At 38.0% G+C, this 23,553-nt stretch overlaps 4 protein-coding genes and 1 non-coding gene across 5 annotated transcripts; 3 read left to right on the forward strand and 2 right to left on the reverse strand.

Annotated features, from left to right (window-relative positions):
* Nucleotides 1-186: 186 nt before the first annotated feature.
* Nucleotides 187-7,509, forward strand: LOC119991643 (polyadenylation and cleavage factor homolog 4-like). Its single transcript, XM_038838020.1, has 7 exons — nucleotides 187-960; nucleotides 2,528-2,629; nucleotides 2,955-3,209; nucleotides 3,719-3,841; nucleotides 3,924-4,364; nucleotides 5,188-6,995; nucleotides 7,146-7,509. Exons 1-6 carry the CDS (start codon nucleotides 583-585, stop codon nucleotides 6,973-6,975), a joined length of 3,087 nt encoding a protein of 1,028 aa, XP_038693948.1. The 5' UTR covers nucleotides 187-582; the 3' UTR covers nucleotides 6,976-6,995; nucleotides 7,146-7,509.
* Nucleotides 7,510-7,696: 187 nt separating this feature from the next.
* Nucleotides 7,697-8,444, reverse strand: LOC119991650 (putative phytosulfokines 6). Its single transcript, XM_038838034.1, has 3 exons — nucleotides 8,288-8,444; nucleotides 8,128-8,195; nucleotides 7,697-8,003 (listed from the first exon to the last, which is right to left on the reverse strand). Exons 1-3 carry the CDS (start codon nucleotides 8,382-8,384, stop codon nucleotides 7,893-7,895), a joined length of 276 nt encoding a protein of 91 aa, XP_038693962.1. The 5' UTR covers nucleotides 8,385-8,444; the 3' UTR covers nucleotides 7,697-7,892.
* Nucleotides 8,445-10,460: 2,016 nt separating this feature from the next.
* TRNAL-AAG lies at nucleotides 10,461-10,541 on the forward strand. Its single transcript has one exon. It is a non-coding gene; the product is annotated as a tRNA-Leu (tRNA).
* Nucleotides 10,542-12,181: 1,640 nt separating this feature from the next.
* On the forward strand, nucleotides 12,182-14,970 carry LOC119993409 (fructose-bisphosphate aldolase 8, cytosolic). Its single transcript, XM_038840555.1, has 3 exons — nucleotides 12,182-12,338; nucleotides 13,436-13,663; nucleotides 13,829-14,970. Exons 1-3 carry the CDS (start codon nucleotides 12,311-12,313, stop codon nucleotides 14,647-14,649), a joined length of 1,077 nt encoding a protein of 358 aa, XP_038696483.1. The 5' UTR covers nucleotides 12,182-12,310; the 3' UTR covers nucleotides 14,650-14,970.
* A 2,336-nt stretch (nucleotides 14,971-17,306) lies between these two features.
* Nucleotides 17,307-20,138, reverse strand: LOC119995718 (trihelix transcription factor PTL). The gene is made up of 2 exons (XM_038842229.1): nucleotides 19,525-20,138; nucleotides 17,307-18,808 (listed from the first exon to the last, which is right to left on the reverse strand). Exons 1-2 carry the CDS (start codon nucleotides 19,962-19,964, stop codon nucleotides 17,587-17,589), a joined length of 1,662 nt encoding a protein of 553 aa, XP_038698157.1. The 5' UTR covers nucleotides 19,965-20,138; the 3' UTR covers nucleotides 17,307-17,586.
* Nucleotides 20,139-23,553: the final 3,415 nt, after the last annotated feature.

Genomic DNA, 23,553 nt, shown 5'->3' on the forward strand with positions numbered 1-23,553 from the left:
ATAAAAGTGGCCCGATATATGGGCCGGCACGTGGCCTCTCTTCGTATTAAATTATGGGCTGGAGTTGTTGGTCATATCATAGATGTAGGCCTTATCCATCTCTTAATTAGGGCTGACATAGTAGCCAATCCAAACCCAATTTAAGTCAGGGCTTGGCCCAATATCCAACCCACACAACTAGGCTGCGTCCCTCTCTGCAACGACGCTCGGTTGTCTCAAAACTCCCAATAACGAGCTTCACTCACTCCACATAAGCTCTCAGGATCTCGGATCCTAAAAGCTGTATATTGTTTCTATATTGTCGTATCAATTTCATAATCTCTTTGTATTTGTAATAAGGTTAGGGTTTTATCTTGACCTGATTCCCTTTGTAACATTCAGATTTAGGGATTTACGAATTTGTTTTAGATTTTTATTTTTTTCCCTTAGTCTTTGAATAATGAAATTAAGCCGTTGTTAGGAGACATCTTTGAATCGTGTTTTTTTTTCTTTTGATGATTACCTAATGAAATTTACGTTGTAATATAATTTGGATGAGGGATTAGGAATTAAGGTTAGGGTTTTGATTGTTTCGGTTCGTTGATGGAAATGGAGAGTTCACGTAGATTGTTTGATAGATCGAGAGAGCTCGGCGTAAAGAAACCACGAATTGAAGAGCCGAACCCTAACGGTCATGGCCGGCCCTTCTTGCAGAGACCAGTAACTCCTGCTACCGGACCAACGGCTAGGTACAGATCTGCTGATAGAGACTCGGATAGCAATGATTCAAACCGCGGGGGCGCGTATCACCCACAGCCGCCACAGCAGCTACATCAGGAGCTTGTGACCCAGTACAAGACTGCGCTCGCGGAGCTCACTTTCAATTCCAAACCTATAATTACTAACTTGACTATTATAGCGGGCGAGAATCTCCTTGCAGCCAAGGCCATCACTGCCACTATTTGCGCTCATATTCTTGAGGTGAATCCAGTTTTACACTGTATCACTGTTTTCTTGTTTAAATTAACAATTGTAATAGTCTTATAGCAAAAAAAAATTAGAACTTGTTACTGAGTGTGTGAAATAGCGTTTTAGTTTATGCTGTTGCGTCGTGTTAAAAAAGTGGTCAAATACTCAAATTGTAAGAGTGTAACTGGAGTTAATGGAATCTTTTGGAGTAATTTCTGGTGTTTTATGGTCTGCACTTATTTTCCTTGTTCATGGAATGCTGATATGTGCATAGCGATGTGGTTATTGGTTCAATGCCACTTAAAAGTGATTAGTGATGGGTGGATCTATTTTTTAACGAGCAGTTTAAGCTATGAGAGTGATGTGAGCCAGTTCTAAATCGATGGATTCTGCAATCTGTTTAAATACGAGGCTGTTTTTTGTTGCAGATGCATCCAATTTGTTGGGCTAAGCCCACTCCTTGTATTCCGCCATGTTAGAGTGAAGATCGAGGAGTTCTTATGGGCAGTGTCTTCTAACGTTAAAAATTCTCTATGTAAAATGCCACCATTTTGTTGGAGCTTTGAGTGTGAATTCATAGTGCCATTCATCTATGGAGATGATTCTATTCCATGTATTTTAAGTGATTTATCATAGTGTATATTTTACAAACTTTTATATTGGATTAAAATGGCCATAGTTATGCTTATACTGGTGGCAACTCTGATCAATCATTATGATTCTGGGAAAAAAAAGAGAGCTCTGGTTGAGCATCAGACAAACATCTAATTGGAAGAAGTTCTTCTCAAAATATGTTCTTGTAAGCTGTTCTTCATACTCTTAAAAACAAGAGATAGTATAGTAATCTGCTTGTCTAATGATCCCCCCTGCCCCCCACTTTTTCTGCTGGTCTTTTCCTTTTGTGTCTTTGTGGTTGTAGACTTTCTTTTGGTTGTTTGGAGATTTTTTGAAGGTCAGCTTGTAAATGGTGATGATGCTTCAGAGTTTGACTTAGTTGGGATCAGAAGAGCATCAGTGGATACTTATTCCTGTGAAGGAGATGAAGCAAATGAAATTTATGAATGAACTAGCCATCTATAATGGGGCCATTACTGAAATTATTGACAATGATACCATTGACAAGGAAGAATCAGAATCTACAATTCAGAACACTTATGCCAGAGATGGGATCGGGATGTCTTCCCTGATGTTTGTAACATGTGATTTTTTGTGCTAGTAGGAAGAATCTTTATTTTTGGTTCTTTGATTTGGGTGTCTGCAACATAAATACTTGATTATGTTTTGCTGTAATTTTACTATATTCTGCAGATTGTGTGCCAATGTGGCTCTAGTGTATTGAAAAAATGAATGGGTCTATCAAGGCATACTTAATTACTAGTGGGTGTAGAGTGTCACTTTTTGATGTCATTTGCTGTTATTTCATACAAAACTGTGAAGTCCTTTCGTTCACTTGGGGATGAATTGGAGTTGGGGGGATCAAGGTGGTTCTGCTGATTAGCCATCACTCATCCCTCTTAATTTGTGTCTGGAGCAATTTGGCCATTGCCTATGAATTCTGATCGTAAAAGTAAATTTGCAGGTTCCCAGTGAGCAAAAGCTGCCATCCCTGTATCTGTTAGACAGTATTGTGAAGAATATTGGGAGGGATTACATCAAATATTTTGCTGCCCGACTACCTGAGGTCAGGTTCTTACTTTATTTTGGGCTTTCGTAATTTGTGCTAATATGATAAGTCATACAAATACGGATAGATACTTTGTGTATCCCCAGAGACTTTTGAGAATTCTATCCTATAGAGTTTGAAATTGGATCTCGTTTGTGTAAATTTTATCCCATAATGATCTTGACCATCCTCATTGGTAGTTTTCACTCACCGAGGACCTACTTCATGTCAGATATGCATATAATTCCTTGCTAGTCCTGTTTGTCATTCATATTATTATCATCCACGACTTTTTTTACTTTAGTCACAAGAACTTTGTTGCCAATATTTTCCGCCTTTTTAGGTATTCATCAAGGCATTCAGGCATGTTGATTCTCCTGTTCATCAAAGTATGCGGCATTTGTTTGGGACATGGAAAGGGGTTTTTCCTCCTCAGACACTTCAAATGATTGAGAAAGAACTTGGCTTTACTCCTTTGGTTAACGGTTCATCTATAGGAGCTGCATCTAGACTTGATTCACAGTCGCAACGTCCACCACATAGCACTCATGTAAATCCCAAGTATTTGGAAAAGCAGCGCCTTCAGCAGTCAAGCAGGGTGAGTGATGATTCACAGTGGCACCAATCCTTAATGTCTCAAGTGGTAGTTGTTCATAAGGTTGTGCCTGTTGTATTTAGAAGTTTAAGTTGTTCATATTCACTTATTCGATTATTTGATATTACAGGGATGGTTTTTCAAATTTTTACCAATTACCAGTAAGGATATTGTTTTGTGTATATCTCCATGTAGCTCTCTCACTTTCTGATCATCACATAGAAAAATAACATGTTAAAAGAGCCTTTATGTTGGTCAGATGGTGCAATCTCAGTCTTTCTTTCAGGAGGAAAAAGCATACACATTGATTCTGGCAAATAAATGAGTGGATTTCTGGTAGACGTTTAATTTGTGCTTGTGGTGTATCATAGTGAATAGTTGTGAGGCTGAAATTGCTAATTTGGTGCTGAATGGTTACATGGTGTGCTTGAGAGACAGCCACTGTTTTTCAGTACAACTGGAATTTAATATGTACTAATTATCTTTCTGCTGACTGGTTCTATCTGATGAAGGCCAAAGGAATGCCTAATGACATCACGGGTGGTATTGCTGGCTCAACTGAGGAAATGGAGAAGTCAGACAGAGCATCCACCATTACTTCTCGCCCATGGGCAGATCCTCGGATCAAAATGCAGGTATGTGAATGCTTGTTGTATGTTTTTGTTTATTACATGCTAATTACCATATCTTTTTCTCATGCCGTGGTCATATTTTCAGAATATTCAGCGTTCTCAAAAAGACGCATTAAGTGATAGTGCTGCATATGGGGACTTTGAATACAGCTCTGATCTTTCAAGGCCTTCAGGCTTGGGGATCGGCAGAACCAGTGGAAGGGTTATGGAGCAGGGGCATGACAAATCTTTGCATGGATCTAGCAGTAGTGCTTCAGGGACAATATCTGGTCAAAGGAATGGTTTCAATGCCAAGCAATGGTTACCTAGTTATTCAAGTCTTAAATCTGTAAATGTTGATTTGCATCCAAAGCCAGCTCAAAGCATTGTTGGTAGGACCAGCAGTGGACTGTCTAGTAGCTGGAAGAATTCTGAGGAAGAGGAGTTCATGTGGGAAATGCACTCTAGGGTTGCAGATCATGATATAGCTAGTCTCTCCACGAACTCAAGGAAAGATCATTGGGCTCCTCATGATTCAGAAAAATTGGTAAGCATGCAGGATGATACCCTTAAAATTTAGGACTTCATTCTTTTATTTGATTCTTTATTTCTCGTTCAATCATGGTATTGGTAAAAATGGTGACTAATCGAAAATATTACAGAGTGCTGACAATCTTTATGATGTGTTCCTTGGTCAATATTGTCTTTGATGTCTTAAAGTTGTTTTAGATTTCAGGATAAGTGTATTTGAAATAAGATTTTACTTCTATGTAGTGGCATACTCATGCCAAATTGTGTTTCTGGGAAGTGCAATGTGATGCTAACCTAATATTTTTCATGGAAAGTACTAGCAATGATAAGCCAATTACCTTCACCTTGGTGTGGGATAGAAACTTCTGTTTGGTGTTTTTAGGGGTTTGCGTACATCCTGCCTATCCCCAACCCTCTACAGCAGTCTTGTGCATTGGAGTTGTTTACTTTGAGTTGGGATGAGCTGACGAAGCTAAAATTTTTGAAACACCATTGTTCAGAAAGGCAGAATCCCTTTTTTTTTTATTATTGTTCTGATTTATTTTTGTGCAAAATCAAGCTTAACTGGATTATGCCTTTACAGACATGCTCCCTTGTCTCATATTTTCTTCAAGTTCATCCAAACTTCTCATTCATTAAGTTCTTTTGTGAAAAGATTGAATGGGGTACACACATATTTTCTTTTTTGATTTTATGCACAAGACCTATGCTTATAGTAACCTGAGGGAGCAGTTCATGGATGAGAGTTTGAGAATTGGTGCCGATCAATTCTGTATCTGGTTTTCCAAAGGTTTAATTGATTTATCTTATAGACTTTTTTTCTCATCATCCATGCACAGGGATATGAAAGCCACCTCCGGAAACCACATGGTGCACATGATGTTGGGTCAAAATTTGAGAGAGAAAACTCAGCTGATTCACTACCTAATGAACAGAAAGAACAAGCCACATATGGCCATCAAATGCTGTCACCATGGAGATCACAGGAGTCACACTCAGTGGAAGGGCTTATCAGTTCTGGGAATCGTATTATTAATTCTAGTCATTCTCAAAGCTATTCTGCATCTTTTGGTGAGTTGGCGACAAATTCAGGTTATTTATCCAGGGTAGGAGATCAGCAGCAAATGGGTTCATCTCATATTGGAGCCTTAGGCTTTGGCTTCCTTGGAACCTTAGCGCAACCACGATTTCAGCCTCTTGGAGGTGCATCACCATCTGGACAGTCACCCATTCACCAGCATCCTCCCTCACCTTCATTTCCAGAACGCCGTGGGCATGAACAATTGCAAAGTATCACTGAGCAAGACCATCAACTAGCTCAGCCAGTGCCTCGTCCCGACTTCAGAGCTTCTCAGTTTACGAGGCAGTTGGCTGGTAACCAATCCACCAAAGAGCCTTCTACAGTATTGCCTTCTGATATTCTACACAGTAACTTGCAAAAGTCACAACCTCAGGACTTACGAGATTCATCTTCTTCAGATCAGACTCAAAGGCCACCCTCAACTATTGTAAATTCTGCGTCAGACCATTCAGATCCTCTTGCTGCTAATACATCAGGACAATTGAGCACGAGTTGTTTATTGGCAGAAGTCATGAAAAGTGGAATTTTCTCAAACAACGCAATTACTGTTAACAACCCAAATAGGGGTTCTTTGGATACTCTGCAGGTGCTGTCAAAACCAAATATTCAACCTCCTCTGACAAGAGGGCCTACCCCAACATCAGCTGCCTCAGATATTTCTGAGACAAAGGTGGAACGGCCACCATTGTCACTTGGTCCAGCACCTTCATCATCACAAACTTCTGATGTGGTGAGTCAGACCCCCGATCCCATTTCAAATCTGTTGAGCTCTTTAGTAGCAAAGGGTTTGATATCTGCATCAAAGATGGAGACTTCAACTACCATGTCATCTCAAACGCCCTCTCAACTGAAGGGCATGGACTCAGTCACTGTTACCCCAATCTCTACTCCAGTTACTTCAGTTCCAACTTCCTTAGTTGCTTCTCATTTGTCTATTGTGGATGAAACTTCTGTTTCAGAACCTACTGGCAATAGCTCTGATTCCTTACCTCAATCCTCCAAAATTCGGGTAGAAAATACCATAGGTTTACAGTTTAAGCCTGATCTAATTCGAGAAATGCATCCAAATGTGATCAATGAATTATTCGATGACCTTCTGCATTGTTGCAGCTTATGTGGCCTTCGACTTAGACTAAGAGAACAACTGGATAGACATTTGGAATGGCATGCTTCACTTAAGGCACCCGAACCAAGTGGTTTAAGTAGGGTATCGAGGGGATGGTATTCAAATTCGGAGGACTGGATTTATGGGCGGCAAAGACTTCCCTTGGTTTCTGATTCTGCAGTTCCCATAGAAGAGTCTGAGGAGGGAACAGATGAGAATGCAGCATTGGTTCCTGCAGATGAAAATCAGTGCGTATGTGTTTTGTGTGGTGAGCTGTTTGAAGATTTTTTTTGCCAAGAAAGAAATGGATGGATGTTCAAAGGAGCAGTGTATTTCACTCGTCCATTGGGAGATGGTGAGATGGAAACAGCACATGAGAGGGATGGCAATGTTCCCATTGTGCATGAAGATTGTATGTCAAATAATTCAGTTCCTGACTGATCAGGGATATTGTCAAAATGGTAAGGCTTTTTCACTAATCAGACTTGATCCAGTTTGTTCATTTTTGGCGTATTTTGCCTGATGCATTGGCAATATATATCTCTGAACTTCTGCAATTTTTTTGCCTCTTCCTTATGAGTGATTGTTTCTTCCCTTAATTTTTTTCCTAGGGAAAAGATTCATAGTGCAACAAGAGATCTTACATAATGCAGGCGCCGTTGGTAGAAACTGAGAGTGGAAATCCAGGTTTACTGTGCATCGATGCAAATTTTATGACGCCTCAAAGCTGTGGGGGAGCTGTAGTTTCGTCCTTCATTTTTTTTGGTGGGTTTTAGATTTTGGTTCATAATAGTGGTACTCGAGAAAATTAGACAAAGTATTTTGTGTCGGTACATTTTCTTGTGTAATTTCTTTATTTCAGTGTTTGCATTTGGTTGCGCATGCACGGTTGAAGTTGTTAGAACATTCAATGTTTGCCCTCACTGGTGGTGATCGGTAAACTTGTCATCTCAGTTTGAGTTGGGACACAGTAAAGCTTTTTATACACAAATATTTCACTATGGTCAACACTGTTGAGTTTGTTTATGTTGACTTGGAGATCTCAATGATTGCAGGGCCTATGCCAGAATTAAAAGAAAGAAAAATCATTGAAACCTGAAACCTAAAAATGTCGTTGAACTTTCAAGGGAAGTCAAGTTGGTAAATGACTATCAACGCTATAAATAGGAAACAACCATAATTTCTTCGTTGATTCATAGGTATATAGTAGTATTTGATACAAGTAGGTAGTGCAGTGGTATAATATAGTTGAATTTTTTTTTTATATGATGTAATAGTTACATATGCATATGATTCCACATATATATTAATTGGAACCACACATTTATTCCATGGGACAAGGACCAAGTCTTTATTCTTTAAGGCTTGTGATGTTGGGTATAAATGTAATCCAAATGAGCGTCTGCAAGCATCCTTCCCTCCAGACACCCTTCATCTTTCTCTGCACAGAACTCTTCTGATCCCATCAGCTGCCACAAATCATCAAGAAGACAAAAAAAAAAAAACATCACAAGATCATGAGCTAGAGCATGAAGGAATAATAAGTCAAAGAAATCCAGACCAAGAAACAACATATATAATATTCTTAATTACATTTGTGAGATGTTCAGTATCTGTCTCTTTGGGGTCAATCTCATAGGACTTGGTCTCCTGAACTGCACCTGCACAGAATAATGGGAAAAATTCACAAATCATGCAAAGTGGTTTGTTATAGATAGAAAGAAGAATCAATAGTGAAAGAAAAACCAACTACCTAGTTTTGGCACCAGGAGACGAGCAGAGGCTGATGAGACAATAAGAAGCAAAACAAAGAGAGAGATTAAGAACACGTGAGAATTTTGCTTCTTCATAGCTTCAACTTTAATTTTGTGTGTGTGAGAGGGAGGATGATGGATGTATATATAACATGGAAAAGGGAAGTTGCAGCTTACAACATGGAGTTGGGTGGGCTCCACCCAATTCTTTCTATCATCTTCTCTGTGTCTTACTGTCTTCAGTTGCACCATAAATTCTCCTATGCGCATCTAAGTTGTGCCCTTAAAATACGCATCACACTTAAAATATGCATCACATAAATTCTCTTATGAACACTTAAAATACGTATAACTTTTTAAGATTGTGGATAAGTGAAACAATAAATGGGGTTCACTATTTTAGATCCGATATATTTAAAATTAATGGTAAAAAAATATATACGTATTTTAAGTGCGGGTAGTATTGGAGAATTGCTCTCAGTTGCACAAGACAAATACAAACACTTTTGAATGCGTATAGTATGTGAAGTGGGCAGTAAGGTAAGCACCTTCAATTCTACGTATTCAGATTTGTTTTCTAGACTCGAGTCTCGTGGGCACTGAACCACTAGTGGTTGCCGTCTTGTCTAAGAAGGGTCAGCGAATCAGTCAACCCGGTGGACTAAAATATCCGACAGCTGGTCCTACACCCGCACCAAAAAAATATGGCAACATTGTGCATGTGATATGTATGAACCTTTTTCCTTTGTGATTTCAACCTTTGATGTAAACCTAAACTCGAACAGTTAGGTCTACGCACATAAGAATTTTTCATCTGATGATAGAATAAGTTTAATCAAAACTTAACGCGTATTCATAAAAGTATTACTTTTAGTGGAATATAACTCCATATCTTCATACGATTTGCGTTAATAGAGATTATTAGATGGTTCAAATAATTGCCTATTTCAGAACACATGATGTGAACGCTTTTAGTCATTGACTAATTTAGGTTCCATTTCAAGGAACAAGACAAGGGCGGGCTTGAAATTTTCCGAAACAAAAGTCTAAACGATGTGAGAGCACGAAGTGTCCAAACGTGCCTTTTTTTTTTTTTTTTTCCCTTTCTTTTCCAATGAACACATGAATATATGCTGTTGCTGATAAGTGATAGCTATGCATATAATATGGTAAAGAAATGTCCATCTCAATAGAAATTTCCTGTTTGGACATGAAAGTCAAACTTTCTAATTCAATTATTGCATCTTTATTGAAACTTGAAACTAATATTTTTGACAAAATTTGACAAGCATTAACCAAAATCTGCATGCTAATATTACCACGATAAATACATTAAAAGTTACATTAAATAATAATAGTTTTTTTTTTCCATAGCCAGCATAAAGTTCAAATTACCAAACCATAATTTATCCTAAACATCAAAATTTTTAGCCATTTCATTGATAGTAATAAAAAAAAGAAGATGATTTGGGATAACATTAATTAACAACATCATCTTCCACTCAGTCTTATATTAATCATAATTAATCTTGTAAGAGGATAAGTTTTAATGTTATGTAGAAAGTCTATGTGATGACATTAATTTATTATATGGATCAAATTAAAGAAGATCACTAATGGTATTTACTTATCGTGTTATCCAATTATGAGTAGGATTGTGCCTAATCACACAATTAAATTACATTTTTAAGGAAGAAACAAAGGCTTCCACAATTGAATTGAAGAATTGGCATGGCATCGTGTCTTTTACGTACTCTTTTCTCTACTTTTTGACTTGTTAGTTCTGATATATCAGCATCAAAATTATATGCCATTTGGAACGTATCAAAAATTCAAAAGATTCCTATTTCCTAGCTTGAATTTGAACATTTAGACAAATCCACGACAAATTCAGACCAGAATTTCATGCGTCAACTCTCTGTCTTGGTAATTGTTGATTGGTATATATTATGCTATATATCCTCATCAACTTTGGATTGATTGTCCAAAGTCAATAAACATCTTGTTCAATCCACTTTAATTTCTATCAATACCACCGACTGGTCTTTTTGGTCCATACATAAGGGACAGCTGATAAGGTCCATACATAAGAGACAATTTTGTCCTGCTGATTTCTTCTCCTATTTTTTATTTCAAGTATTTCAATAACAATAGCGAAGATCAGAACAAAAAGTTGAGATGGCCGAGTTGGTCTAAGGCGCCAGATTAAGGTTCTGGTCCGAAAGGGCGTGGGTTCAAATCCCACTCTCAACACAATTGTTATTTTTCTCATTTATGGGCTTTTAAGCCCGCCCATTTAAAACTACTACTTTGAGCCCAGTCAGTTAGTAATATACGAACTTAACAGAGGCCAATACAGAGAGACTAGGTCTTGATTGAGATGTATGTTTCTCGTCCACACAATGTTCGGCCCACAAACACAACTCCAGAATGACGGACCTTCACTTGAAGGCCAATTGTTACAGGCCCAATTCCACCAGGCGAGCGACAATGGTCCAGTTCATAAGCTACTAGTCCAATATATATATTGGATGAATGGCCCTTTAAAATGAGAGAATTTTTACAAAATGACTGTCGATCTACATGAAATGAATTGCCATTCTCTTTCATATCTTCCTTTGAAAATTGCATATCTCCATCAACCCCATGATTCTCCAATAAAGCTTCAAAACAGTTCAACCATTAAGAATTTAAGATTCTTGTACTCCATTATCTGTCTCTTTTTCTAACCAAACCTTTTCTTATTTTTCTGACCTATAATTGGCAAACCTAGTATTCCTTTCTTTTGTTCCCTTTTCTTTTCTTTTCTTTTTTCTTTTTTCTTTTCATGTGTGCGTTGAATCCACGCCTCGCGGTGGACGAATATCATACAAAAATATTCCCGACTCATACTAACATCACTCCTCACGCTTTCAAATTAGATTAACAGGCTGAGAATGTCTGTTGGGTGTAACGACTATGATGCTCTAACCTCTGCGATCCGTGCCATTGATGGTGAAGTCAAGGCTGTTGATTCGGATTAAAGATAATAATTAAAAGAGTGTACTGAGTATTGACTTCTAATAGTGCGTGCTAGTGGATGTCATGGAAAGAAGCATGAATCATGATGCAATGTCATTTCCTACTAACACGAAGAAAAAAAGTTGTATTCAGCAACTTGTTTTTGTTTGTTTGTTTGTTTTGCGTATGCGGTCAAAAACAGTGGGTAAACAATCCATCAAAGCTAGAAACTCAAGAAGGTTTGAATTTACTAATAGGAAATGAGTAGGTGGAAAGGAGAGGGAGATGGCACCACAAAGAGAGCGACAAGTAGTGCACACCACACCAAACTCTAAAAAAACCAGGACCGAATCCGCTGGTATTGGCGTCGGACTCGGTGTTTTACTTCATTCTCTGCCCCACACGGCCACACACAAATGTTTTGTTTGCTTTTCTTTCTTACCAAGTTTTATTGAGAATTTGACCCTTCCTGCCCACGTTTTCACGGTAGATGGTTTTGAGAGGCTTTAGAAAAAGCTCCTTATTTATAGGTTCCAATTCTAGCCTTCCGTTAATTCCAATGTGGGAGTCCAAAGTTAGCCCATGTCAGGCCCATAGTCAATGAAATTCATTATCATCTCAACAACAGAAAAAAATAATAATAATAAAACAGATAATGCTTGTATAGAATATAATAATATTTCCCATTTCTTTAAACTTATTCGGTTATTCCTTTGAAATTGTTAGCCGTTAGGCCCAATGGGCCGTTAAACGAAGCCACATGAAAAGGCAGAAGGGAGGTAGGGGTAAAAGAGTAAAAGCAGTTTAAAAAAACCGCTAGAGAGAAACGTTGAAGTCCGACGCAGTACGCCGTTACGTGCAGAAAAAGACAAAAAGCCAAGTGTGAACTACAACCTTCTATCCCTTCCCGTTTTTGCCATAGCCACCCCCACAATATAAACCCTTGGCCCCTTTCTCAAATCCGTCTGTCTTCGTCTCGAAATCTCATCTACTCTCCTCTCGTCCTCTTCAATCAGTCTATCATGTCTTCCTTCAAGGGCAAATACGCTGGTAATCTTATTTCTTTGGTGTCTTTTGTTCTATTGTTTTGGGTTAATTTGTAAATGTTTGATTTAGCACTTCTTCTTCTTTGTTCGATCGGATTATTTTATTGGATACTTGTTTTGGTACTAGATCTGTGAAATTTTAGGGGTTTTGCTCTCCAATAGATGTTAATTTATGATATCTGTAATCTACGAGCAACGAGCAACGAGCGGTGTATTCCACTTGCATTTGTTACTTGTACCTTCAGATTTATAGCTCTTGTAAATCGTTGAAGGTATCAAAGTATTGCTGCGATTTTGCAGCGTGGTTGCTTAGATCTGTTCACCTGTATTTTAGCCTCATGAATTTCAGTCGGCTTTACAGTAAAACAACTGTTTTGGGAAATCTTTAGTTTTTCTTGTGCATAATTGGATTAAGTTTAAGCGTTTAAATGGTTTTGTGATTTTAATATTTGGAAGGATGTACTTAGTATACTTCATATGGATTGCTTTAAGGAGAAAGCAAATTGTCTGGAAATAGTCTGATAGCGTTATGCTGTATCGAACTACATGTCTAATTGATTTCTCATTCTGTCGTAGATTTATACAATGCACATGCTTATAAATATACCGAGATATTCTCTTATTTTATCTTCAGTTACTTTTGTCTATGTTGGATGATCTTATTTCTCATTTGTCTCTATTTAAACACTTTAGCTCTATGGTAGATTTGATTCATAATGAAAGACTTTGTTTTGATATTATACTTAGTTGAATTAATATGGAATGTTGAGTAGTTGATAATTTTTTTTATGTAGATCTTTTATTTAGAGGTAGGTTGCTAGAGTGTTTTGGAATGTAGATCTTTTTCTTCCTTTTTATTTTTCCTTGCATTCGTTATAGACTTATAGTTAGCATTGTAGGTATCGAGTATTGTGAAATAGTTTATCATGGTTGTGTTTCGTGTGACTTTCTGGGTGATGTTTTCAGTTGTTATCTCTTTTATTTTGGCTTTTATGATCTTGTGAATGCTGAGCATAAAGAATACTAAAATAGATTTCTATATTTGTTTTTGGGTTCTTTTTTTCCCTCCATTAAGTTTGATTTATTTTTCTCATTCGTTAGATGAGCTCATTGCCAATGCTGCCTACATTGGCACTCCTGGTAAGGGAATTCTTGCTGCTGATGAATCGACTGGGACAATTGGAAAGCGTCTGGCAAGCATCAACGTTGAGAATGTTGAAACAAACAGGCGTGCTCTGCGTGAGCTCTTATTCACAGCCCCTGGTGCCCTCCAATACCTCAGTGGTGTCATCCTCTTCGAGGAAACCCTGTACCAGAAGACTGCTGAAGGTATTTTGATAGAATACATATTGCATTTTCAGACTACTTTTTTTAGTTGTCCCATTATTTGTGGATGGCTGAGAGGTTTACCAAATGTTTTATTGTCTATCGAGAATTTTCTGCCTTTTAATACCCCTAAATAACTTCAAAGTAACTTCGAATTATATTGTGTAGGCAAGCCCTTTGTTGATGTGTTGAAGGAAGGTGGAGTGCTACCTGGTATTAAGGTTGACAAGGGCACTGTTGAGCTTGCGGGAACCAACGGTGAGACAACAACTCAAGGTCTTGATGGCCTTGCTCAGCGTTGCCAGAAGTACTATGAAGCTGGTGCCCGGTTTGCCAAGTGGCGTGCTGTGTTGAATATTGGTCCAACTGAGCCATCTCAGCTGTCTATCAATGAGAATGCCAACGGTTTGGCTAGATATGCTATCATCTGCCAGGAGAATGGTCTTGTTCCAATTGTTGAGCCTGAGATCCTGGTTGATGGTACCCATAGCATTGAGAAGTGTGCTGACGTGACCGAGCGTGTGCTCGCTGCATGTTACAAGGCTTTGAATGATCACCATGTCCTGCTTGAGGGTACTCTGTTGAAGCCCAACATGGTTACCCCTGGATCAGAGGCCCCTAAGGTTGCACCTGAGGTGATTGCTGAGCACACTGTGCGGGCTTTACAGCGCACCGTACCTGCCGCAGTTCCTGCTATTGTCTTCTTGTCTGGTGGGCAGAGCGAGGAAGAGGCTACCATCAACCTCAATGCCATGAACAAGCTTAAAGGGAAGAAGCCATGGAGTCTTTCCTTCTCATTTGGGCGTGCCCTTCAGCAGAGCACTCTCAAGGCGTGGGCTGGCAAGGAGGAGAATGTAAAGGCGGCTCAAGCTGCACTCCTTACCAGGTGCAAGGCGAACTCCGAGGCAACTCTGGGTACCTACAAGGGTGATGCTAAACTTGGTGAGGGTGCCGCTGAAAGCCTCCACGTCAAAGACTACAAATACTAGGAAGTGCAGGCTTTTTGGTCAGTTTGTGTTTTTGTTTTTATGTTTTACGAAGCAAATTAGGTTTATACTCTTATTCTCTCAGGCATGGTTTTAGATTATATTCTTATATTTCCTAGTGGAATTTAAGGAGAGAATAATAAAGCTTGTGGTGCTTGAGCTTTGAAATGGGTTTGGTCAATGCTTTTCATTACTTTGTATGTTTCGTCCTCGTTCCTCCTTCCTAGTAGAGCTTCATGACGGGGGAGCGGACTTCCTTTTGGGTTATGTTTTCTTCTTGTTTGTTGGATAATTTTTATTAACTGACTGCACTTTTGCAACTCCCGTCTACTATACGTCAATTCAATTTTAGAGTAATTTCTTGATACTTCTAGTCATAATTAATTTTCCTTGCGCTTGTAAGGTTTGCTTTCTTCTAAATTTTCACCCATTGAAGTTGATCTTTCTGGATGTGCAAAGAGAGGTTTGAAGATCTTTATGACAAGAGGAAACCATTTATGCTCTTCAATGTGGATTAATCTCGGCCTCCGAAATACAGTTCAGGTACTTTCTTAGAAATACCATGTTTTAACTTTTTATGCGACGATGTCGCTAATTTTTTCACTAGTAGCCTGCTTTGTCCTTGAAAGTTCAAACAACGATGACCGTGAACGGAAGCACTCTCCGGTTCTGGTCTCGTCGTGGGTTGGGCATGGGCATACAATAAAGACCATACAAATGGGCCCGATCTGAGCATTTTGTGAAAGGAAAATTGCGTTTTGATTGAACAAATTGGGCTAGTTAAAAAACGCGTTTTCGTTTTCATTGAGTGGGACATCCAATGAACTCACTCAATGAAAACGCATTTTAAAAAAATATATTGTTGAGAAATATGTTTCTCATTGAAATTGAACATTGGACATATACATGTTTAATCCACTCAATTATCAACCGAGTTATCTCTCGTTTATGTTCTTTTTGTTCAAGTAACATAGCCATGTAAAATAAATTGGTATATGTCGTTTTAATAAAAAAAAAAAATTGAACAGGTTTTAATAATTATATATTTTGGCACTCTTAGTTATCATCTTTTAATTTTGTCAAATCTTTTATCCGCCATTTTAAGTTGAAAAATAAAAAGATCTAGTACAAGAAAGACTAAAGAAGGAGCCGTAGGTTAATAGTAGTTAATGCTTCAATTCATATCTTCAAAGACATGTTCAAAGGAGATAGTCTTGGGTTATAACTTATAATAACTTGCCAATTCCGGAATCGACACGTTTCCAACTTCTAATTTTATCAACCTCAACTCTAAGTCTGTGCAAAGCTGCAATATGGGCCAAGAAATGGGCTTCGCTTTTAGTGCGCAAATCTTATTAAATGGGCCGAAAAGTTGAAACCATATTACCCTTCGGTTACATAGCCGTATGGCCCGTATCCACTATCCAGCCCCTTAGCTTTAGTTGCTGAATTTTATTGCCATCAGCCCCAGCCCACCTAGAGCTGGATCATACGCGTCAATCATCCTCGCCTCTTTTCTTATGATTTATCGGGCCCTAAATCCTTAAAACAGGATAAAAAAAAGCACTCTCTCCGGAATTAGGGTTAATTTTTGGGGGAAGCACAGCATGGCAGTCCAGTTCAGTAACTAGTCAAATCAATTACATCACAAAGAAAAAGCTGATCTCCACTTAAAGTTTCACATAACCTCTGAGATTCTGACTGCTAATATGACTACAAATTTCTCTTTGGGTTGCGACAAATTAAGCAAAGCTGTGGCACCCGAAAGAGGAAGGAGAGGAGAGACAACAACAACAGGTGTCTCCCCGCTACTCCTGTGTTGGTTCCTTCTGATGGGAAGCTTCTTTACTCTTTCCATCTGTACGGACACTAGGCTCTGTCAAAGAGACCAGGAGTGCTGACAGATATATTATGTAACGTATGACACATATTTCTGTGGATCTTGATCCACGAATATGGCTGACTATGGAATCCAATCTACTGCCCAATGCAAATTCAATGCGGGAAGATACTCAATGGGGGAAGATAAAGCAACGTGACATTCACATACATTAGGTTCTCATCTAATAAATTTTGATAATGAAAATATTCATGAGACTTGAATTCATGACCTTCTATTTGTGTTAAGATTCATCGCAATCAAATTTACTATCTCACCCAATGACCTGTTTTCTAGAGTACTCTTATTTTCTGGCAAAAAGAAGAACATACTACAAGCCACACCAACTCAGACTAAGACAATGATATAGAGGATCATGACCACTGTCTAACCACTACTGAAACTTCGTAAGAAAATGAGATACTGAAACTTCATAAGAAAATGATTGAGACTGATATCTTTGAAATAGTTCAGCTTTGAATCACATTCAAACTGAGACTGATATCTTCAATCACATTTTCTATCATTCACTAACAAACCAAATCAGGCTGAGCTACTGCATTGACCATAATTAGAGATTTTCCCTCAAAATGAACATCCTGAAAGTCAAGATTTAAATAGCTTTGAACACCTGTATTTGAAGTCATTGCCTATCTCAATGTGTGGACATATGCAGGTGGTCTCCAAGCTTGACAGTGACGATTATGCTACTTTGTAGCTCGTAAAATTGTTAAGAGGAGGAACATAAAAATAAAATTGAGATGATAAGCAGAAGCAGATAAAAATAAACAATGCCAGAGCACCCATTGATATACAACCTGAAAATATAAACAATAAAACAATGAAAAAACCCCAAAAGAAGCAAATTAAACATATGTAATAATAAATAACACCCACAGCCTTAGTTAGAGACTACTTGCAACAACATTGAAATTAACCTGCTATACCAGATTAGGTCAACGTTAAAGAACTTCCCCATGCATTACACCATTAAGTTGCATTAGTTACCCAAAGTATGTAAGAAAACTCTCCACATGATCCTTTAGCTAGCAGGCTAGCTTCTACTGGTTTCCTCCTCTACTAAGCTTCAAACCATAATTCTCCCACAAATTAATATTTGCTCCATCATTCATCAGAAACCTAATGCAGCTCTCATTCACATTCAAACCATTGCTTGTGCTAGCGTTAGAAGGTGAAGACCCTTCTTGAGTACTCATTTCACCATATCCTCCTCCTTGGTTGTATAGAGACTCAATATTGCTTTGAAAATAACTTGAATTCTCTTTCCTGATTCTCTTGTTGTTAACCTCCTTGTTCCTTCTCATCATAATACAATCATTTATACTCTCCCACTTGTCTTTACAAGCTAATGTGCTCCTTTCATAACCATACTGAGCCATCTTAGTTGATATTTCTTCCCACAAAACAACATCATCTTCACCACCACTTTGTTGGAACCTTGGTTCCATTACACTTCTCAATTCAATCAACCTTGTGATCTCGGATTCTTGCCAAGTGTTGCAATCCACACCTTTGTTTAACATTGCTTCATTAGTATTTCCATTTTGATCATGTCCATGATCAGGAGATGCAACCTCTTTTACTTCTAACCCAGTAACCTTCTGTAATGCCTCCATTAAGGCATTATCTCGAGCTTCGATCCACGCTCTCTCTTTAGCCCAAAACTTGTGCTCTCTATCAATCCTTGAAGCCTCTTGTTTTCTCCATTCTTCTTCTCTAATCAACCTCTCTTGCTCCTTCTGTTCAAGGGTCCTTGTCAATCTATCTAACCACTCTTCTTGCTTCTCACCTAACTTCCTCATCTGCGAGTCGATGAACTCCTTTATCTTCACCTTCCAACTCCTCATTCCTCCTCTCCTCTTCCTCCTCTTATCAGACGAGTCATTTGCTCCGGTGCTAAGATCATTGTCGTCGGATGAAGTAGTATCCAAATAAGACGAATTATTGGAGAGGCTGAGGCTGTCACATAGTTTTTGAGAGTGAAACAATGTGTCTTGATTATTTCCAGGCGTGGAAGTATTGCTTGTAGTGTGGAATCGCATAGTGTTGAAATTGGTGTCTTGGATTAAGGTTGGAGTGGCTGTATTAGAAGTACTAGTGTCCCCATATAGAGCTTCAAGTTGTCTAAAGAACCTGTAGTGTTTTCCATCTTGTCTTCCAGCTTTGCCTTCCTTGGTCTTCTTGTAATATTTGTACAAGTTTTCGAATTTTTCTCTGCATTTCTTTCCACTCCTTTGGTACCCATGTTCCTCAGACATTATCCTTCATGAAATATAAAAGAAAGTAATTTAGACCAAAAAAAAAAGGAATAATTGGAACCCTTGATAAAATAGCTAAAGATTAAATTGTCATTTTTTAACGGAATGAATATTCAAATTAGAAAACAAAGATTTATCATTTATGTGTGTTTATGAAGGAGGGTTCAAGTAGGAGTCTGTTCATTAGACAAACAAGTAGATAGGTATAAAACAATTCAGAGGATCTCCCAAAGTATATATTCAGTAAACTTGCACATAAATGAAGGCAACAGTTTTTCAAATTAGACAAACTGTGTCAGTAATGCTAAACCAGAACAAGGAAGATAAGCATTTCTTAATTAGAGTTCAAAACTAAAATTCATTGAAGCAAATATAATCTATGCGACTGAATATTAGGTGGCCGTAAAAAGCAGTGAAAGAGATCGATGCTCAAAACTATAAATAAAAAAAAAGAGTTCGTTTTCTCAAGGTGAGTAATTTCCTTTTATTAAAATTTAAACAAGAAAATTCAATCCTGAGAAAAAAAAAACCAGCATGAGATGATCTTGTTTTTTGAGAGCTAAGAGGCAGCAAACACAACCCCAGTTGATGATAATTGAGAAACATATGCAAAAAAATAAATACTGAAGTAGACAGTAGAAATTGTTGATTTTGTTGAGAAGAAGAAGAAGAAAAACCCAAGAAAAAGAGAGTTGAATTAGGACAAGAAAAAGAGAGTACCTAGAAACCTCATCCCACAAAGGACCCTTTTGATTAGCCTCCTTAAACTTGGAATCAAGACGAGATCTGATCTCAAGAAGTGTCAAAGTCTCTTGTCTCGGCCATCTCCCATTTCCTCCGTCACCTCCTCCGAAACAACCACCCTCGCTCATCTCTAACAACCCACTCACACCGCCACCGCCACCACAACCACCACCACAAGGAGGAGTAGTATTAGTATCAGCTGACGACATCAAGTCTTGCAACCCTCCACGTGGTACTCCCACCATCATCATCTCATACTGCGTTAGTCCCCCAGCTGCACGATGCCCCGAAAAAAAATCCGCCGGCGGCTGAACTACTCCTTGGAAATGATGAGGTGGCACTGCTGCTCTCCCGTTCATCAGCTGCCTTAGATCCGCCATCCCAACAAACTGCTGCTGCTGAACTTGATCCTCCATTTACATCCAATTTTGAGACCAAACAAAAAAACTAAAATTGAAGGGAGAGAATGCAATAGCGGCAGAATCGGATCGTGTCGTCCACGAAAGCCTGGAATTTAAGCAGAGGACAATGGGTCCATAATTTTGAATAAAGTCCCTTTCTTTCTATAATATTTGGACAATAAGAGAGAAATAGAGTGAGAGAAAACGCAACGCAATGCAATGCAATGCACTGCAATGCAAAGGTACAGTAGTGGGTATTATGCAGAGAAGGCCAATGAATGGAAGACACGTCAGTAAAGGCCAGATGGTTGAATTAGCCAATTTTTTGTTGATGACGTTTGCCACAGTGTCTATGATCCTTCCTTTTGACCGCTATCTTCTCTCTCTAGGCGAGAGACACTCGTTTTGGCTTCTTCAAGGAATATAATATTACTATTACTATTTATCAGATTTTCATTTTTAAAATACGGCAATAATTCTTCTTCTTCTTCTTCTTTTTTTTTAATAAAATACGGCATGTATATATGTATCTTCATTATTTTAGCTAGTTTTCTTGTATATCAAATTTTACCTACAGCGAAGCGAAGTTATGAGAAATTCACACTCCCGTACATGCGAATAATATATTTTACTTTAGGTTGTTCAATTATCAAGGATACATCGGACACGACTTTATTTTTCCTTATTGTAGTTATTATAGTCATAAATCCAACTCACTAAGAAACTCAAGCTATTATGAGTCGAAACTCAACTCACTATACTCAGGAAAAAGTCTTGTTATTATGTCAGGAGTGTATTGGGCTTTACTAACCAACCAATCTAGTATTTTTTTAAATTCATAACAGATGTACAATAGAAAGAAAAAAATCAAATCGTGTCTAGGGTTGATTTCATATTAAATGGCTGCTTTATTAGCTAGGGTTCGTACGTTCGTTTGTATTTTATATTTCACAAAAAAAAAATGGCAGCTTTATTTGTCATCATATCATATTTGATTGTGTGCTATATCTATACTCTTTGCATCCCTAAACTCTTGTTAAATGCTATAATCATGAGAAATAATTTTATAAACTCAAGAGATCCATATATGGCTTATTATCTCATCATTATATAATGTATTATATATGAAAATGAAAAATGGTTACAAATATATGTGTAGTATACACATGCATGCATATGATATAGGCATGCATGGCCAGCTTTTTGACTTTCTTGTACGTTTGGTCAACATCAGTCATCTGTCAGGCTTTTAATTAATGCGCATAGTTCTCTACACCTACAGCTCGTACTACGTATTGTTTAATTAAGGTTTAAGTATTCACTTGATTGAACTTTCAATTGCCTGCTTAGACAAGGATGGCTGTCAATTTATTTCTCACAATAACATAATTCCTTTATATTACTCCAAGAATAAACCAAATGCAAACTGTATAGCTCTCATGTTTGGTTAAAATCACACGCTTTTTTGGAAAGTGCGAGTTAAAAAAAGAGACTAAACGGACAAGAATCAGAGAACAAAAGGGAAAAAAATGAAAAACTAACTAATAGTTCCATTTATCTAACCAACGAGAGGTAACTCGGTTGATCATCAATTTAATTAGGCATATGTGTGTTTAAAATTCAATTCCAATGAGAAACAAAATTTCTCAATGGTAATTAACAAAAAATAGTTCCATTTTATCTGCTAATTGTTGTTAAATAACCTTACAACTTTAAATGAGGAAAATTAAAGGATTATAATTAAGTCATATTCCCATGAACAGAGACAGTAGAGATATTACTTCCACTACAAGCGCGATCGTGGGGTCTACAGAGTAAGATTGAAGTTGCAATTTGTTCTCATAATTGTTTGCGAGCAAAAGATAGAGAAAAGCGGTGGACGTACATGTGTTAATAATTTATTCAAGTTGTAGTTATAATGTGAAGGCATGATCGCAAGTATTAGTACAAATCAATAATTGAAGAATTGTCTCGACACTATTGAGTGCTAAACCTCATAATTATAAGGTGGACCCTCATCGATGATAGGTAGGAAGCCATTGATGGTGATCCATGTGATCATAGGATACGTACAAGTAATCTACAGTAATATTTGTACGATATATGTCTTACTTTGACTACATCAACTATATGTATGTATGTATGTATATGTGTGAGTGTCTCTCCTGAAGAGTACACTAGCTGCCACTGCCAGTCTGCCTTTACTTCATCCATGGTCATGGTCGTGATTTTGGTCCACATTTTTCGTTGGTCAAGTATACCATATGCGTGAACAATTATTAGTTCATCAGGTCATGTACCATTCGGGGTGTCTTGCATGCAAACCCATTAGATCGATCAACATTTTTGACCGGATTATAATATTTTTCCACTAAAAAAAGTACGTAGTAGAGGAAGGCCAGCTAACAGCCTAACAAGGTAGGGAATTCATAAAACATGAGCACGTAGTCAACAGATTATTGAGAATCCTGATGAGTCTCTCTGTGGAGTCCTCTCTGAGTTTATCTAAAGACAGTGCTGAGTGCTGTGAGTCTCAGGGCGAGATCAGATCTGATTGCTTGCTTGCTTGCTTTATGAAGGTAGCAGAACGTTCCATCCATGCAGATGCATACGCACACATGCGTAACAGTAACAAACAAAAAAGGTGCACGAGTGAGCCTTAATTTACGCTGATCAGGTGCTGCTGTAGCCAATGCCCCAACCCAGCTCCTGCACGCTGACGTGGCTCTTCTTAAAGTGAGTGATTGGGCCCACTAAGTAAGGGGGTGTGGGCTTTGTCTTGACAAATATGGGGCTCTTGGTCCCACTCTCTTTAGCTGGACGTCGTGTTCGGCTTTTTTTGTGATGATGATGGATGGATTATGACAATTGAGGTAGAGAGAGAGAGAGAACGAGACAAAAGCTGCATAAAAAGGACTCTTTCTTTTCTGGATTCTTAGTTCGTAGCATCGGATTACCCAATTTTTTCAAAAGTGTGATCTTCAAAAAAAGACCAGATCGAGCTCATTACATGATAAAAAAAAAGTTCTCGGGATTTGCTTCCATGGATTTGAATCGGCAAGCATCTCAATTATTTTATTTTTTTTCCTTTCAATTCTGCTAAATAGTACAAAAAATAATTAATATGAAGCAAGAACTCCTGAAGTTTGGTATGGTTGCACACTATTTCAAATACACTAAATGAGGTGGGGAATCGCACAGAAAAAAGCTATATATTTAAAAATTGTAGTTGTTAGAAATTCACAACTCAAATAATCAATTATATTATTCGTTTTAAGATTTCAATAGCCGTTAATACAGTGCATAATTCTCACCAATTTATTACTCTCAAACTTAGTAAAGGGACTAATCACAACCCACCAAACTAAGAAAGAAAAAAAAAAAGCATAATTAATTGTTAAGGGTGGGTCTTCCACAGGGATATTCTCGAGAGCAGTTGGGAGAGGTGGTCATCTTGGGATGTGTGCATCAATTAAGATATCTCCTTTCCCACAAAACGAATCACATGTTGGCTCGCCATAATGTTGCGTAGGGGACCCAAATATGCATTCAACGGGATAGACTTCTGATCATGGAGCACGAAATTACGCTTTAAATTGATTCT

The sequence above is a fragment of the Tripterygium wilfordii genome, chromosome 3 (assembly GCF_013401445.1).
Source record: "Tripterygium wilfordii isolate XIE 37 chromosome 3, ASM1340144v1, whole genome shotgun sequence".
Classification (NCBI taxonomy): domain Eukaryota; kingdom Viridiplantae; phylum Streptophyta; class Magnoliopsida; order Celastrales; family Celastraceae; genus Tripterygium; species Tripterygium wilfordii.

Excerpts from the sequence above, each read along its gene's own strand:
- LOC119991643 (XM_038838020.1), top strand. The coding sequence starts at position 583 with ATGGAAATGGAGAGTTCACGTAGATTGTTTGATAGATCGAGAGAGCTC. Across the intron at positions 2,630-2,954 it reads TTGCTGCCCGACTACCTGAG|GTATTCATCAAGGCATTCAG; the intron begins GTCAGGTTCTTA and ends CCGCCTTTTTAG. Across the intron at positions 4,365-5,187 it reads CTCATGATTCAGAAAAATTG|GGATATGAAAGCCACCTCCG; the intron begins GTAAGCATGCAG and ends ATCCATGCACAG.
- LOC119991650 (XM_038838034.1), bottom strand. The coding sequence starts at position 8,384 with ATGAAGAAGCAAAATTCTCACGTGTTCTTAATCTCTCTCTTTGTTTTG. Across the intron at positions 8,196-8,287 it reads TCTCCTGGTGCCAAAACTAG|GTGCAGTTCAGGAGACCAAG; the intron begins GTAGTTGGTTTT and ends TATTCTGTGCAG. Across the intron at positions 8,004-8,127 it reads ATACTGAACATCTCACAAAT|CTGATGGGATCAGAAGAGTT; the intron begins GTAATTAAGAAT and ends GATTTGTGGCAG.
- LOC119993409 (XM_038840555.1), top strand. The coding sequence starts at position 12,311 with ATGTCTTCCTTCAAGGGCAAATACGCTG. Across the intron at positions 12,339-13,435 it reads CTTCAAGGGCAAATACGCTG|ATGAGCTCATTGCCAATGCT; the intron begins GTAATCTTATTT and ends CTCATTCGTTAG. Across the intron at positions 13,664-13,828 it reads GTACCAGAAGACTGCTGAAG|GCAAGCCCTTTGTTGATGTG; the intron begins GTATTTTGATAG and ends TATATTGTGTAG.
- LOC119995718 (XM_038842229.1), bottom strand. The coding sequence starts at position 19,964 with ATGGAGGATCAAGTTCAGCAGCAGCAGTTTGTTGGGATGGCGGATCTA. Across the intron at positions 18,809-19,524 it reads TTGTGGGATGAGGTTTCTAG|GATAATGTCTGAGGAACATG; the intron begins GTACTCTCTTTT and ends TATTTCATGAAG.